The sequence below is a fragment of the Symphalangus syndactylus genome, chromosome 10, assembly GCF_028878055.3.
Source record: "Symphalangus syndactylus isolate Jambi chromosome 10, NHGRI_mSymSyn1-v2.1_pri, whole genome shotgun sequence".
NCBI lineage: Eukaryota > Metazoa > Chordata > Mammalia > Primates > Hylobatidae > Symphalangus > Symphalangus syndactylus.
This window is the reverse complement of record NC_072432.2, coordinates 120,730,380-120,747,619: the sequence shown is the minus strand read 5'-3', so window position 1 is coordinate 120,747,619 and position 17,240 is coordinate 120,730,380. Positions and strand designations below refer to the sequence as shown.

Below are 17,240 nucleotides of genomic sequence, written 5' to 3'. Positions count from 1 at the left end.
TTTGACGCCTAAGTATATAAACTTCATGGGAATAGATATAATAATTATGTTGCTAGTTCTATGAAGATTTTAGGAATATAAAATGATCTTCATTTAGATAATTTAAATCCATTTAGGTAATTTCCTGGATTTCATTTTTCATTTTTAATACAAGTAGGGCTGGCGAAACCATTATATTTAGGGAAGCAAAGGAAAGTATTTTAATTTGTGGTACTACTGGCAAACACCGAAGGCATTTTAAATGAGATCTACGGAATTAGTCTTGTAAATAGTAGCTGTTTAATTGTATATTTGTGTTAGTCCAGATCCATGTTTTCAATCACATTACTATAAAGGACTTAAATATTATCGTTCTACTGTATATTAGTGAAGAAATGTCATGTTTTCTTTAAGGTTATCGTGCTTTTACTGAAGCCAGTGATGGCAGTCTGTGTCTTGCTATGGAATATGGAGGTGAAAAGTCTCTAAATGACTTAATAGAAGAACGATATAAAGCCAGCCGAGATCCTTTTCCAGCAGCCATAATTTTAAAAGTTGCTTTGAATATGTCAAGAGGGTTAAAGGTAACTATGCCATTATATTTTAAATGACTTCTCTTTTTGTTCATATTTTAAATGAACAAATAATCACTTTGCAGGACATCTTTGAATGTGGATAGATATTGTTACTTGTCAGTTCCAAAAGGAGGTTAGTGGAAAACAAAAGAGGCTTACATTTCTGCTTCCAAATTACGTTCATGTGTAGCTTAATGTTCTGAGAAATGTGTCATTTGGCAGTTTCATCACTGTGCGTGCAGACATCATAGAGTGTACTTACACACCTAGATGGTAGAGCCAACTACACATCTGGGCTATGTGGTATACATAGCCCAGTTCTCCTAGGCTGCAAACCTGTATAGAATGTTACTGTACTGAATACTATAGGCAATTGTAACACAGTGGTAAGTACTGTGTGACTAAACATATCAAAACATAGAAAAGGTAAAATCAAAATATGATATTATAATCTTATGGTACCACCGTTGTCTATGTTGTTGTCCATCATTGACCAAAACATCCTTATACATACATGTGGCCCTAGTCATTCATTGTCCCACATGGTCTCAACAATTTATGTATGCTTCACTGAAGATTCTAAAATTATTTCTAAAAATTACTAGACTAGCCTCAAAATTGTGGTATCTTTTGAAATCTGCAGTTGTATCTTCTGATATAAAGTATGTAGGATTAGTTAACTTACCAAGTTAACTAATTTATACGTATACTTAACTTATAAGCTATAAGTATATATATATACTTATATATAAAAATAGTTAACTTGGCTGAGCGTGGTGGCTCACGCCTGTAATCCCAGCACTTTAGGAGGCCAAGGTGGGCAGATCACAAGGGCAGGAATTTGAGACCAGCCTGGCCAACATAGTGAAACCCCATCTCTACTAAAAATACAAAAATGAGCCGGGTATGGTGGTGGGCGCCTGTAATCCCAGCTACTCGGGAGGCTGAGGCAGGAGAATCGCTTGAACTTGGGAGGCAGATGTTGCAGTGAGCCGAGATCGCACCACTGCACTCCAGCCTGGGCAACAAGAGCAAGAATCCGTCTTAGAAAAAAATAGTTAACTTATTTATAAGTATAAAAGGTTAGCAGAAGTATCTATTTCTAAAGAAACTTTTAGACTTCTGGTCAGTATGGCAGACTGAGATAACATGGGATGTTCCCTTCTCTTGTTTCAAATACTTTGAAATGCTGGGCACAGTGGCTCAGACTTGTAATCCCAGCACTTTGGGAGACTGAGGCAGGCGGATCACTTGAAGCCAGGAGTTCGAGACAGACCAGCCTGGTCAACATGGTGAAACCTCGTCTTTACTAAAAATACAAAAATTAGCTGGGTGTGGTGGCAACTGCCTGTAGTCCCAGCTACTTGGGAGGCTGAGGCAGGAAAATCACTTGAACCCAGGAGGCGGAGGTTGCAGTGAGCCGAGATCGTGCCACTGCACTCCAGCCTGGGCAACAGAGTGAGACTCCGTCTCAAAAAAAAAAAAAAATTGAAACGCTGGACAAATGTAAACCTAGAGTTTAGGAAGGGAGTTCAAGTTGTTATATTTGGAGGTCATCACTTTTTTTTATTAGTTTGTGTTTCTGCACATATGTGTTAAATTTTTTACTATTTTAGTATCTGCACCAAGAAAAGAAACTGCTTCATGGAGACATAAAGTCTTCAAATGTTGTAATTAAAGGCGATTTTGAAACAATTAAAATCTGTGATGTAGGAGTCTCTCTACCACTGGATGAAAATATGACTGGTAAGTTGTACTCTTAAGTTTTAAAATTTTGTTTTTAATATAGTGTTTACATTTTTAAATACGTAAGTCCACATGGATCAAAAAACAAAAACTATTTTTAAAAAGTATATGGTAAAAAGTCCCTTTTTTTCTCTCCCAGCCTACAGTCTTCTCCCTTGCCACATGTACAGTATAAATTACTGTATTATTATTAGTAGTAGTATTAGCATATATTTTAACTGGAGTTATCTTTGGGAAAGATTTCTAACTGGATTGGGATCTTTAAGCAGTAAAGCATCTGGGAATAGAAAGTAAAATTTAGAAAGGTTGTGTAAAGCGGTTTATTTAGCATCAGTAAAGTGACAAGATTTAGGAAACTGGTAGAAGAAACTAGAATGAAGCAGAAAAGAGGGGTGCTAATGAAGGCTGGTCTTTGGCTCTTTGCCCTTTCTTCTCTATTGTATATACTGATCATTGGCTTCTCAGGGAATTTAAGATATGTTCTTGGTGAGAAACAAGAGCCAGCCTCAAGAGAAAGCCTTTGCTTGCAACATATTATTTAGTAAATAATACTTAAATTTGTCTCTTTATATGAACAGAAGTTAAACAAATGGTTAATAAATGCTGTTTAGAACATATAAATGCCTGAATTTCTCGTCGAAGTAAAAGTTTATGAGTTGAAGGCAAGAGGCAGAATGAATGGACAGACTTTATAAATAAATGATGTCTGTAATCATTAATAAAAATAGAACTGTTGTGAAACCTTATGCTGTGAAACCTTATGCTAAATAACTTACAAAGTGGGAACTTTAGAAAGTAAAAGGATAAATTGTCAAACATAATAAAAATGAGGGTTTTTAAAGTAGTTTTCTCAATGCTTAATAGATCAAACAGACAAATGTAAGGATGTTAAAGATCTGAGTAAATAGTAAGGCAAGTCCCTCTGCACCATAATATTTATTAAAATTGACCATATTCTTAGGTCACACAAAAAAACTTCAAATTATAAAAAGTATGAATAGTCTAATAGGTGATATTCCTTAACATCGATGCTGTAAATCTAGAAATTTGTAATAAAATAGGAAACAAAAACTCCAAACTTTTTAGGAATTTAAAACACTTCTGAATAATTTTTGGCTAAAAAGAGAAATCAAATTCCATTTATAAAATACTTAGAAAATAATGAGAACAAGTCAAACCCTATTTGATATGGTCAAAACTACTCAAAGGAAACATTTTCATTATTTAACTTTTATGAAGTTGAATATTCAACTGAAATTGAAAAAAATGACGCCCTAAGAAGAACAGAAAGCAGAAATGAATGAATTTAAAGGCCTATAAATTCTGCATAATCTTAATGTGATCTATTTTAGCACATGTCAGAATTAATCTGAAGTTCCTCCTTGAGGATACATGTTCAAACATGGCTGGGAAAACTCAAGGAAAGGAGGAGGAATCTTCCTGAGCAGATAAGAAGTTTTATAAAGCTACAGTAATTAAAGCGATGATACTCATGCCAAAATAGGCAGAAAAATAGAATGTGAGAGTCAGGAAATAGTTCCCAAATAGAGGAGTTTGTTGTGTGATAAAGGTGACATTTTTGTATTAGTGAGAAAAGAGGTAGTTTAGTCAGTAAATGATGTTATCTGGACATTTTAGAAAAAATCACAGCTGTTTTCTATCCTTACACTTGAATCCCCATATATTGAAGATTGGGGGAAAAAGTAACAGTAGAAAAAATTGTAGATAAATATTTCTTCAATGTTGGCTGTGGAGAGGACTTTAAAGAGGACACTAAAGCTAGAAACCATCATTAAAAAGCCATGAGTATCTCCATTAAAAAAAAAAGAATTCTATATCACTGTGGGTTGGAGAGGGGCAGGGAGCTTAAGACATTACAAACTGAGATAAACGTATGAGATAAAGGTTTAATATTTTCTAATGCATTAAGAGTTATTAGTAATCAATGAGAAAAAGATAAAAGCTCTATTATGAAGACTTGAAAAATGAAAAAAATGGCAATTAGGAAAATATATATGTAATGTTCTTAGTAATGTTTTAAAAGCTAAATAACAATGAGATAATCTGCTATCAACACTTATCACACTTTGTTTAAATTATCTGTTAAACGTTTCTCCATTCCTCCATTAGGCTTGTAAGCTCTAAGAAGGGAACCTTGTATATCTTGTCCACTGAAATATCCTCAACTCCTAGAATAGTGCCTGACTTGTAAATATATTATTGAAGGAGTAACAAGATTGCTAGTAAATAAAAAGATTGCTAGTATGAGCAACAATGTAGGTTAACATGTCCTCTCATACACTAAGTAGAACTTGTAACTGTGTTTCACTGAGGTTAGAATAGGTTTTGCTGTGGTAACATAGACCTCAAAAACTTCAGTGACTGACAACAACCAAGGCTTATTACTCAAGCTGCATGGCCATTAGTACTGTGTTCTGTGTCATTCTCCCTTTAGGACCTATACTGATGGAACAGCCACTATATGGAACATGGCCACCATTATGGGGAGGGTGAAAAAGCGTTAGAGTGGCACTGTCCAGTACAGTAGTTATGAGCTGCATGTGGCTATTTACATTAATATTTAAAACATTGAAATTATTTTCTCAGCCACCCTAGCCACAATTCAAGTGCTCAGAAGCTACATGTGGTTAATGGTTACCACATTGGGCAATGCAGATTTAGGAGATTAAATCATCATAGAAAGACTCTAGAAAGTCTTGCAGAGATAGTTAAATGCTCAAGCTCAGAAATGACACAAGTCATTTCTTGTGGTAGAACCTTTCAGATGACAGTTTGGAAATCTGTATTTAAAATAAGAAAAACCTTTAAAAATGTTTATGCCCTTGGACCCAATAGTTTCATTCTTAAGAACACAATCCAAAGAAGTAATTGAGTAATTGGGCAGTACAGGCATTTTTTTTTATAATAACCTGATATATTATTTCCTGCAAAACTTCATTGCGCAAAAGTTTCAAGACATAACTAGGTTTATAGAAAAAAAAAAACAGGGTTAAAACCTATGCAACTTTGAAAACTAAAGCAATAAAAACAGTTAATAATCCTAATGAAAGATACTAACACATTAAATCTGCAAGGGCATAAACATTTTTAAAGGTTTTTCTTATTTTAAATGCAGATTTCCAAACTGTCGTCTGAAAGGTTCTACCAGAAGAAATGACTTGTGTCATTTCTGAGCTGGAGCAAGACTTTCTAGAGCAGTGCTGTTCAGTGAAACTTTCTATGATGATAAAATGTTCCTCTGTAGCCATAAACCCTGGGTTTGTGCTGAAGGTTACATATGAGAGTATTTTCAATAGATACTTTTCATCAAGATGAAAAATTTGATCTGGCTTTCTCACTAAAAAAATGTATTTTTAAGCATGTGGGAAATGTGTTGGCAGCTCCTTTACCTAGACTCACTCACAGCTTTTGTAGTTAGCATAGCAATTCTTAAAGCTACTACACCAGGCATATGCTCAGGGAAGGCATTTCTGTAGGCAAAGGCTTTCTATTTGTGAGGAGATTTGCTTCTGATCACTTCAAAAATAACATTTATGTACTGGGAAAAATATCAATCTTTTTACTGTTTCAAAAATACACATTGTAGCAGAACAGACTATGCAACAATGTGTGAGAATGTCCACCAATAAGAGGTAGTTTAATTTATACTACCACACAATAGAATACCATATATCCATAAATTATACAGGTTTATATTTATAGGCATAAATATATCCAGTGAGATAAACAGAGTATAAAATAGCACTTATATGTATTTACATATATGAAGAAAAGTTTGAAAAAAAAAAATACCCAAATCGTAAAATGTTTTTTTAAACAGGTAATATATTAACATTTCACAACTAAAATATAGTATTCTGGCCGGGTGTGGTGGCTCATGCCTGTAATCCCAGCACTTTGGGAGGCTGAGGCGGGCGAATCACGAGGTCAGGAGATTGAGACCAACCTGGCTAACACAGTGAAACCCCGTCTCTACTAAAAATACAAAAAATTAGCCAGGCATGGTGGCGGGCGCCCGTAGTCTCAGCTACTCAGGAGGCTGAGGCAGGGGAATGGTGTGAACCCAGGAGGCGGAGCTTGCAGTGAGCTGAGATCAAGCCACTGTACTCCAGCCTGGGCGACAGAGAGACTCCGTCTCAAAAAATAATTTATATATATATATATAGTATTTGATGAAAAGCCAAAATCTTAAGTGTTTATCTCAAGATAAATTTACAAATATTAATACTATGTACATGTCAGGCACCATGAATATAGAGTACATGAGATAGACAGTCCTTACCCTGTTGCAGCTCCTAATCTAGGATGGAAAGCAGCTCTTGAGTAATAATGAGCCAAGATGACAGTTATGAAACAAGGAATTATAAACACAGCAGTGGCCCTTAACCTAGTCTAGATGTTGAGAAAGGCCTTGCTAAATGATGTTTAATAAGCTGAGAATTGAAGGATAAGTAGGAGCTCCAGTTTCATCATTTTTCAGTTTGGGATAGTAACTAAAGCATGTCTGCTTAAACTCTTTGAATGTAGTAAAGGGAAATAAAGTATAAACTGTTTCTGTATCAACCAAAAGGAATGACTGAACCATTAGTTTATGATCTCATCAAACTTTTGTTGTCAGAACAATCCATCTTCTCAGGGAGCAAACCCAATCAGTAACATGGTGGCGGGGGGCGCCCAATCCATTATGTTTAAATACTATGTTAAATTCACTATGTCACATGCTATTATGTTTACAGACTTGGAGAAATGTAAACATACATACAGGAAATGCACTTGTGGTTCTAGTCTCAAATTGGAGCCGTTATTTTAGACCCAGTGTTCTAGAAAACTACTTTTTAGCCTGATGGATCCTTGTAGGAATCTGACCTACTTAGAATGTATGTGTACACAAACATATAAGTGTATATACTGAATGGTGTAAGTATCCTTCCTTATTGCCACAGCGTCACTGCCCATGTGGGCCATGTCTATAGGCTTTTCTCTTGTCATGAATTCCATGAAGTACCTCTAAGATATAAGGTACGGTATAGGGGAAAACCTTTAAGGAGCTTATAATGTCCATGGCTACCTTCTAAACTGTAATGCCCAAAGCAGAACTAAGTACAAAGGCTACCATAGAGACACCACTCATTTTTCCTTCTTGCCTGCTGGTACTGGGTACCCTCCTAGTCTGGTATTTTTGTTCTCACTTATCAGAGTCTGCTCATTTATCAGGCATACCTCCCAAAATGTTAACGGAATAAATGAGTGCTTGTTAACTGGAATCTTCAATTTCCTGGCTTATGGATTCTCACTTTTCCTTCTTTTAGCCCTGTTAGTTTCCTCCTCTTTTCCTTGTAAATTTCTTGAGACTCTCAAGGCAGAACTTTCCTTCAGTTCTGGAGAAATTTCTTTCAGTAAACAGCCCCGCTGTGTCTTCTATTGTTTCAAAATTATATTGTTTTCACTCTAACCTTATTTGTGAGGAAATGCAGATTATAGTAATCAAATACTGAAAATTTTCATTTTTTAGTATAATATACTCTAACACTGCCTAGTGAGTATTCTGTTTGTAAGAGTTTGAGTTTATCCTAGTTATAGCAGAAGTAAAGGTTTGTATAACACTATGGGAGGAATCACAGAGTATATTTGTTGGCAACAATGGAATTAAGTTAGAAATCACTAACAATATATCTAAGGAAACCCCAAGTATTTGGAAATTCAGTAACACAAATTTAAATAACCTATGGGTCAAAGAAAATGACAAGGGAAATTAGAAAATGTTTTGAATAATTAAGGAAAATACAGCATATCAAAATGTGCAAGCAATAGTTAAAGCAGGGCTCAGAGGGAAATCTATAGTTGTAAATTATATTGGAAAAAAGGAAAGTTCTAAATCAGTGACCTATGTTCATTGATTTAATCTAGAAAAAGAAAAGCAGAGCAAATCCAAAGGAAGGAAATAAAGCTATGAGCAGAAATCAATGAAATAAAAAACAAATACTATAAAATATTAACAAAGCCAAAAGCTGGTTATTTGAAAAGATAATGAAATGTATAAAGCTTTATCTAGACTGATCAAGAAAAAAGAGAACACAAGTCACCAATAACAGGAATGAGAAAAGGGTTACTGTAAATTCTACACACATTTCAAGAATAATTAGGCTATTACAAACGGCTTTATGGCAACGAATTTGACAACTTAGATGAAAAGGACAATTTCTTTGCAAAATACAATTTACCAAGATCAATATAGGAAGAAATAGGAAATCCACAGCCCTACATCTACTAAGAAACATTCCCACAAAGAAAACTCAAGACTCAGATGTTTTACTGTTGATTTCTATCAAATATCCAAGGAAGAAATGATACGGATTTTACACGAACTTTTTCAGAAAATAGAGGAATAGGAACCTCTGCCCAGTCTGTTTTTGAGGTCAGCGTAACTCTAATATCAAAACTGGACACACTACAGTCCTGATGTGATTATTATGCACTGCATGCCTGCATCAAAATATCACATTAACACAAACATGTACACCTGCTGTGTACCCAGAAAAATAAACTGATATTAAGAAAAAAAAAATCATAGACCAATATCCTTCACAAACACAGATATCAAAATCCTTAACAAAAATTAGCCAATTCAGTCTAATACTACATGAGAACACTACATCTTGACCAACTAGGACTTATTCTGGGAAGGAAAAGTTGTAACATTCAAGAATCAATGTCCTCACTATGCTGTACGTTAGGTCACCAGAACTTACTCATCCTGCATAATGGAAGCTTCCTGCCCTTTGTTAACAATACTGTACACTTGAGATTTGCTGAGAGTAGATCTTGAGTATTCTCACACACACAAAAAAATGGTAACTATATGAGGTGATAGATATGTTAATTAGCTTGATTGTGGCAATGAGATCACAGTGTTTACGTATATCAAACATCAAGTTGTATACCCTAAACGTATATAATTTTTGTTAATTATACCTCAAAGCTGGGGGGAGGAGTCAATAAAATTCACCATATTAACAAAATTTTTTAAGTTCTAGGGTACATGTGCACAATGTGCAGGTTTGTTACATAGGTATACATGTGCCATGTTGGTTTGCTGTACCCATTAACTAGTCATTTACGTTAGGTATTTCTCCTAATGCTATCCCTCCCCACCACCCCACAACAGGCCCCAGGGTGTGATGTTCCCCACGGTGTGTCCAAGTGTTCACACTGTTCAGTTCCCACCTATGAGTGAGGACATGTGGTGTTTGGTTTTCTGTCCTTGTGATAGTTTGCTGAGAATGATGGTTTCCAGCTGCATCCATGTCCCTGCAAAGGATATGAACTCATCCTTTTTTATGGCTGCATAGTATTCCGTGGTGGGTCAAATTGTATTTCTAGTTATAGATCCTTGAGAGATCGCCACACTGTCTTCCACAATGGTTGAATTAGTTTACAGTCCCACCAACAGTGTAAAAGCATTCCTATTTCTCCACATCCTCTCCAGCATCTGTTGTTTCCTGACTTTTTAATGATTGCCATTCTAACTGGCATGAGATGGTATCTCATTGTGGTTTTGATTTGCATTTCTCTGAAGACCAGTGATGAGCATTTTTTCATGTGTCTATCTGTTGGCTGCATAAATGTCTTCTTTTGAGAAGTGTCTGTTCATATCCTTTGCCTGCTTTTTGATGGGTTTTTTTTTCTTGTAAATTTGTTTGAGTTCTTTGTAGATTCTGGATATTAGCCCTTTGTCAGATAGGCAGATTGCAAAAATGTTCTCCCATTCTGTAGGTTGCCTGTTCACTCTGATGGTAGTTTCTTTTGCTGTGCAGAAGCTCTTTAATTAGATCCCATTTGTCTGTTTTGGCTTTTGCTGCCATTGCTTTTGGTGTTTTAATCATGAAGTCCTTGCCCATGCCTATGTCCTGAATGGTATTGCCTAGGTTTTCTAGGGTTTTTATGGTTTTAGGTCCAACATTTAAGTCTTTAATCAAATTTGAAAACTACATATCATCTCAATAGATGCAGAAAAAGTGTTTGACAAAATCCAACATCCATTTTTGATTTAAAAAAAGATTAACCTCTCAGCTAACTAGAAATAGAAGGGATCTTAGCTTGAGAAAGGCCGTCTACAAGAAAAACCTGCAGGTATCATACTGAAGTAGGGAACAAGGCCAGGATGCCTGCTCTTGCCAGTTTTATTTAGCAGTCCTATAGCCCTAGCCACTAAAATAAGTCAAGAAAATGGAGAAGGCAAAATTGGAAAGGAGACAAAACTGTCCCTGTTTGCAGTTGATATGTTGTTTAGGTAGAAAATCCCAAGGAATCTATAAAACAGCTATAGTGAAGTTAGTGATTACATTTCTGTGTATTAGCAGTACATAATTGAAAATGGAATTGTTTAAAATCTATTTACAAGTACCAAAACCCAAAATATTTCAGAATAAATCTAATCAAAAAAGTCTAAATCCTCTGTAATGAATACTATAAAGCATCACTGAGAAAATTCAGTAAGATATAACTAAGTGGAGAAATATATGACTGTGGTTTGGAAGACTAAATACTGTTAAGATGTTACTGCTTACCAAATTGATCCAGAGATTTAGTCCAATTCTAATGAGAATTTTAGCTGGCTTTTTCATTGAAATTGACAAGTTGACTCAAGTTTAAATGGAAATGTGAGTGGACCTATTTCTTTCTTGGGCTTTAAAAAAAAGAGCCTATGTGTGATTGGTCCCTTTCCCTTTTCTTTGACATAGCAAATCATGGAAGCATAGAAATGGTACTTCTCTCAGCCTAATATTGTTCACAAAATGAAGAAATTCAGGTCTAGAAGTGATCTGCTCAAGGTCACGCAGTTTGCACATGTCTTTGAACCAACCCAAGCGAGGCAGTCTGGCTCCAGAGTCTGTAATCTCAACATCCACATTCTATATTCCTACTAATTTGTAAGAGAATTGCTGTTTCTCTACATACCTGCCAACTGACCAGCTTCTTGAATATTTACCAACCTGAAAGGTAGAAAGTAATCCTTATTGAGGTTAAGTGTATTTTTACATTTTCTGGCTACACTGATTAACCTGTGAACTACTTGTTCAAATCATTTTGCCCGTTTCCCTTTGGGTTGCTTGCCTTTTCGTGATTTGTAGCTCGTGCCTTCATAACCATCTTGCTTGTTTCAGTGACTGACCCTGAGGCTTGTTACATTGGCACAGAGCCATGGAAACCCAAAGAAGCTGTGGAGGAGAATGGTGTTATTACTGACAAGGCAGACATATTTGCCTTTGGCCTTACTTTGTGGGAAATGATGACTTTATCGATTCCACACATTAATCTTTCAAATGATGATGATGATGAAGGTATGAATACAATTTCTAACATAAATCCCATTCTCATTTCACACTAAAGATTAGTTTATATAATTTTATCTTTCTAAGATATGTATTAGTACTGATGACTGATTTGGTACCACCAAAGTTTAATCTCACACAAATGAGACATAGATTGAGAATAGGGAGAAAAATTGAGGCTATCCAGAGAAGCAAAAAATTATCTTAAAAACTCCCTTTCCTGAGAAAATGATTGGAAAACTATCATAGAAAGAGTAAGAGTAGGGGTCGATAACCTATAAATCCAAGACTAAAGCAAATCTACTTGATGGCAGGACAACTGAAGACATTTTCATTCTGTCTGTGGCAGAATGGAAAGCATACTGGACCATAAATTCTTGTTTCAGAAGGGTGAGCTATTAAACTTTTCCATGACATAAAGTGATTTTGTTTATTGTTTCAATCTCTAACTCCTTCAAGATAAAACTTTTGATGAAAGTGATTTTGATGATGAAGCATACTATGCAGCCTTGGGAACTAGGCCACCTATTAATATGGAAGAACTGGATGAATCATACCAGAAAGTAATTGAACTCTTCTCTGTATGCACTAATGAAGACCCTAAAGATCGTCCTTCTGCTGCACACATTGTTGAAGCTCTGGAAACAGATGTCTAGTGATCACCTCAGCTGAAGTGTGGCTTACGTAAATAACCATTCCAAAACATTTATATAGTTACTATCAGTAGTTATTAGACTCTCTAAAATTGGCATATTTGAGGACCATAGTTTCTTGTTAACATATGGATAACTGTTTCTAATATGAAATATGCTTATATTGGCTTATAAGCACTTGGAATTGTACTGGGTTTTCTGTAAAGTTTTAGAAACTAGCTACATAAGTACTTTGATACTGCTCATGCTGACTTAAAACACTAGCAGTAAAACGCTGTAAACTGTGTAACATTAAATTGAATGACCATTACTTTTATTAATGATCTTTCTTAAATATTCTCTATTTTAATGGATCTACTGAAATTAGCACTTTGTACAGTACAAAATAAAGTCTACATTTGTTTAAAACACTTAACCTTTTGCTGATGTGTTTGTCAAATGATAACTGGAAGCTGAGGAGAATATGCCTCAAAAAGAGTAGCTTCTTGGATACTTCAGACTCTGGTTACAGCTTGTCTTGATCTCTTGGATCTCATCTTTGGTTTTTGCTTTAATTTATTAAATGTATTTTCCATACTGAGTTTAAAATTTATTAATTTGTACCTTAAGCATTTCCCGGCTGTGTAAAAACAATAAAACTCAAATAGGATAAAGAATAAAGGACACTTTGGGTGCCAGAAGGTGTCTCAGCATTATTTTATACTTCACTGATTTGAATGTTGTCACTAAACTTGTTGAGTAAATGTGAGGTTTCTTTCCCTCTCTTGCCCTTATTTTGCTAATCTGTAAAGTGTTTTGGATCAGTAGTTTCTGTTAGCCACAGTCCCCTGGGAATTTTCCAAATTACTGAATTGCCAATGTAGGTGGTATACCTAGATTTGGGTTGTAGACAGAATTTTAAAAATTACTGACACAGGGCGTTCTTAGAAACATTAGGAACAACTGCACTCTGAACTTTAAAAATGCCTAGAAATCACTGAATGCCTTTTGGTATAAGATTGTACCAAGCAAAAGGACACAGAACATTAATTTGCATCTATTCCATCAAAATAATGTGACAAGTAAATTGGAAGTTGTCTTAATCTGTAGAAAAATGTATGTATAATTTCGCATCCTGATACTCAATAGGGTCTCTTATCCTCACTCTGACATGTGTCACTCTTCTTTGCCAAGCCAACAGAGCAGCTTCTCCAGGCCATTCTTTTCCTAGCAGGAATAGCAGTTCCTGCTTTAAGACTTAAAGCAGGAACTGGATCTTTCTTCAATTGCTCTTTAATACATAAGCCATTGCTTTTCATTGAGAAATTTATTTCCAGTTCCTACAGTTGCGATATCTAATAGGAATAAACTAATACCAAGGACAAGACCAGCAAATTCACAGCCCTTGTCTATGGTAGACATTACAAAATAATCCCAGCATGCATTGCCCCTTGAGTCTGGTGAGGTCCTAGAAATCCTCAACACAAGATTGCAGACAATCTGCTACCAACTGGAAGAAAATTTTTTTTTATTCTTGTTCTAGAACTTGCTCTAAATCTCAGATGTTATCTTTTTGGACATTTCCCTCATTCTCAAAAGAGCAACATGTGACTTGGCTGAGGGCTTTTTGTTTTTTTTGAGACAGGGTCTTGCTCTGTCACTCAGGCTAGAGTACAGTGGGGCAATCATGGCTCACTGCAGTCTCAACCTCCCAGGCTCAAGTGATCCTTGCACCTCTGCCTCCCACTCCGCGTAGGTGGGACCACAGGTGTGTGCTACCACACCTGGCTAATTTTTTTTTTGTATTTTTTTGTAGAGACAGGGTTTCACCAAGTTGCTCAGGCTGGTCTGGAACTCCTGAGCAACCTCTGTCTAGGCCTCTCAAACTGCTGAGATTACAGGCGTGAGCCACCGTGCCCAGGACTACCTTTACACTGAATTAATTAGTAAATCAGAATAGCCTTCTCTCAAGTGGCTTTCTCACCTCCCAGAAAATCTTTCCCTTTGGAATCTGTAGAAGCCTCCAGGAGCTTGTTATGCCTCCATAAAAGGAGATAATCAGCAGCTGCTTGAGAAATGTTGAAGATGATTCTTTCATGTCTCCTGGTACCTATTTAATCTTCTACAATCTGTTGATTAGAATAAAAATTAGAAAGGATTTTAAACTAAACAAATGCTACATATAAAAACTATATATAAAAAATGCTATATATATATCAGCTAAGAATTTAGGAAAAACAAAACAAGCCTCCCATCTTAGGCTACTATAACAAAAATACCATAAATGAGGTGCCTCAAACCACAGAAATTTCTCATAGTTCTGGAGACTAGGAAGTCCAAGATCAAGATGGTATCTGGTGAGGGCATCCTCATAGAAGGCACCTTCTGGCTGTGTCTTTACATGGTAGACAGAGCAAGGGAGGTCCCCGACCCTCTATTTTTATAAGGGCATTAATCCCTAAGGGTTCCTTCCACCATCATGACCCATTCACCTTCCTAAGACACAACTTACGATGGTATTACATCATCTTGGGGGACAGAGTTTCAACATACGATTTTTGGTGGAACACATTCAGAGCATAGTACTTCCCCTCCATTGGGGGGGGAAATTAAAACTTATAGGAAATAGAAAACCTATGATAGGATTAACAATGCCAATCTTCAAAAATACTAACAAAATTGATAAACCCCTAGGCAAAACTCATCTATGGAGAAAAAAGACATGTCATGAGTGAAAAAACTCTAATACAGATCCTACAGATACCCAATCTTATTCATGAGCACATGAAAAGTCCAAAAGAAAAAAAATTAGTTCACTGAAGCCAATAACATAAAAAAAAAAACATCAAGACCAAATTGGGTTTGGTTTATTTAGTTCAGGAAGGCTAGATTGCTTTAACATTCAAAGAACAATGTAACTGCCATATTAACAATGAAGAAAAATCAAAATCATCTCCAAAGAAAGAAGAAAGACTTTATAAAACTTGAGTATCTGTTCAAGATGTTTGAGAGCTTCCTAGAAACCTAGGAATAGACAGAGGAACTTCCTTAATATTAGAAATTTATCTACAAAGAAACTATAAACCTTATATTTAATAGTAAAATGTTGAAAACTTTACCTATTATCAGCAATGAAACAAATATGCCCCCTACCATTGCTTTTATTCAACACTGTACTAGACTGGCGATCTTAGAAATGCAATATTGTAAGAACAAAAAATAAAAGCTGTAAGATTCTAAAAGAAGTAAAACTTATTCACAGATATTATGTAGATAGAAACAGATAAATTAGAATTAAGTTTAGAAAGATTGTGAATACAAAGTCAAAACAGAAAACTTGTAGTTTATATATCAGCAAACAAGATGTAGCTTAAAACACTTTTCCCAATGGCTTTAAAAAAAAGTAACAGCTGGGCACACTGGCTCATGCCTATAATCCCAGGACTTTGGGAGGCTGAAGTGGGTGGATCACTGGAGGTCAAGAGTTCAAGACCAGCCTGGCCAACATGGTGAAACCCCATCTCTACTAAAAATACAAAATTAGCCAGGCGTGGTGGCATGCACCTGCAATCCCAGCTACTCGAGGCTGAGGCAGGACAATCGCTTGAACCCGGGAGGCGGAGGTTGCAGTGAGCCAAGACAGTGCCACTGCACTCTAGCCTGGGCAAAAGAGTAAAACTCCACCTAAAAAAAAAAAAAAAGTATCCAATACTTGAGCAAGTCTAAAAATCAGTCCTTTATTGATCTATAGATCTGACACAATTCCAATAAAATCCCAACAGGCGTTTTTGTTGTTGGTAGCTTTTTCTGGAATAAATTGATTCTAAAATGTATATGGAAATGCAAAGTCCAAGAATAGACTGAAGAAAAAAAGTAGGACCATGTACTAATACTATAGCAAACATTAATATTATAATTAACACAGTCTGGTATTAGCATAAATAGAACCTATATAAGATTAGTAAGAATACACAGGCAGAAATAGACATACACATATATGGGTACAATTTATGACAAAGACCCCCAGTAGAATGCCTGAAACCATGGACAGTACTGAACCTGATTGCCCTCAATAGGAATATGTTTTTGTGCATGTCTTCTGCCCACAAATTTAATGCCTTTTCCATCTTAACTAAGCACTTATCACCCACTGTGGCTACTGTGAATGGTGGGCAATTTAAAACTTATGAATTCCTTACTTCTAGAAATTTCCATGTAATATTTTTGGTAACAAACTGTGGGAAGCAAAATTGCAGATAAGGGGGGATTGCTGTACAAGGTGATCTAGGCTTATCTTGTACATTCATTGCCCTATCCCTAGAATGAGCCATTTCTCCAAAGAGCCCCAGGTCCTTTTGTGGAAGAAGGTATTAGTAAGCAAGATCTGGCTGGGTGCCGTGGCTCACACCTATAATCCAGCACTTTGGGAGGCTGAAGTGGGAGGATCACTTGAGCTCAGGAGCTTAAGGACCGGCTGGGCACCATGGTGACACTCTGTCTCTACTAAAAAAAAAAAAATACAAAAATTAAACAGACGTGGTGACACATACCTGTAGTCCCAGCTACTTAGGGAGCTCAGGTGGGAAGATCACTTGAACCTGGGAGGTCGAGGCTGCAGTGAGCTGTGTTTGTACCATTGCACTTCAGCCCAGGGTGGGAGAAAAAAAGAAAGAGACCAACCAAGATCTGGGTGGTAGGTGTGCTCATTGCCACTGGGGTATCGTTGCTTTGAGACCTTCTCAGTGCACTTGCTTCTTGTATGTGTTATACTTAAATTAAAAACAAAACAAACAAACAAAAAAAAAACACCCAACCAAGCCAACAGTATCAATAGCAAATCATGCTAAATATTTAAAATAGAAATAGTTTTTGAAATACAACATATCTAAGACATACTGAAGTGAGGCAAGATGCAAAATAACTGCATATGTATTTAGTTAATCTAAAGTAATAAG

The 17,240-nt window shown here is 36.0% G+C and overlaps 2 protein-coding genes across 5 annotated transcripts in view; one reads left to right on the top strand and one right to left on the bottom strand.

The window, feature by feature from the left end:
- Nucleotides 1-12,983, top strand: part of PBK (PDZ binding kinase) — a 28,195-nt gene extending 15,212 nt beyond the window's left edge. For 2 of the 4 annotated variants that reach the window (XM_055295818.2, XM_055295817.2), the window contains exons 5-8: nt 394-563; nt 2,171-2,300; nt 11,486-11,662; nt 12,113-12,983. In XM_055295818.2, coding sequence (XP_055151793.1) covers nt 394-563; nt 2,171-2,300; nt 11,486-11,662; nt 12,113-12,309 — 674 coding nt within the window. In that variant the 3' untranslated portion in view covers nt 12,310-12,983. Of the gene's footprint in view, nt 1-393; nt 564-2,170; nt 2,301-11,452; nt 11,663-12,112 lie in introns of all 4 variants that reach the window. The other 2 variants (XM_055295814.2, XM_055295816.2) reach the window with 1 other exon arrangement.
- Nucleotides 6,175-17,240, bottom strand: part of ESCO2 (establishment of sister chromatid cohesion N-acetyltransferase 2) — a 41,685-nt gene continuing 30,619 nt past the window's right edge. The window contains exons 12-13 of the mRNA XM_063611454.1: nt 14,270-14,414; nt 6,175-11,314 (exon numbers count right to left, since the gene is read on the bottom strand). Of these exons, the coding sequence (XP_063467524.1) occupies nt 14,380-14,414 (35 nt within the window). The 3' untranslated portion in view covers nt 6,175-11,314; nt 14,270-14,379. The remainder of the gene's footprint in view (nt 11,315-14,269; nt 14,415-17,240) is intronic.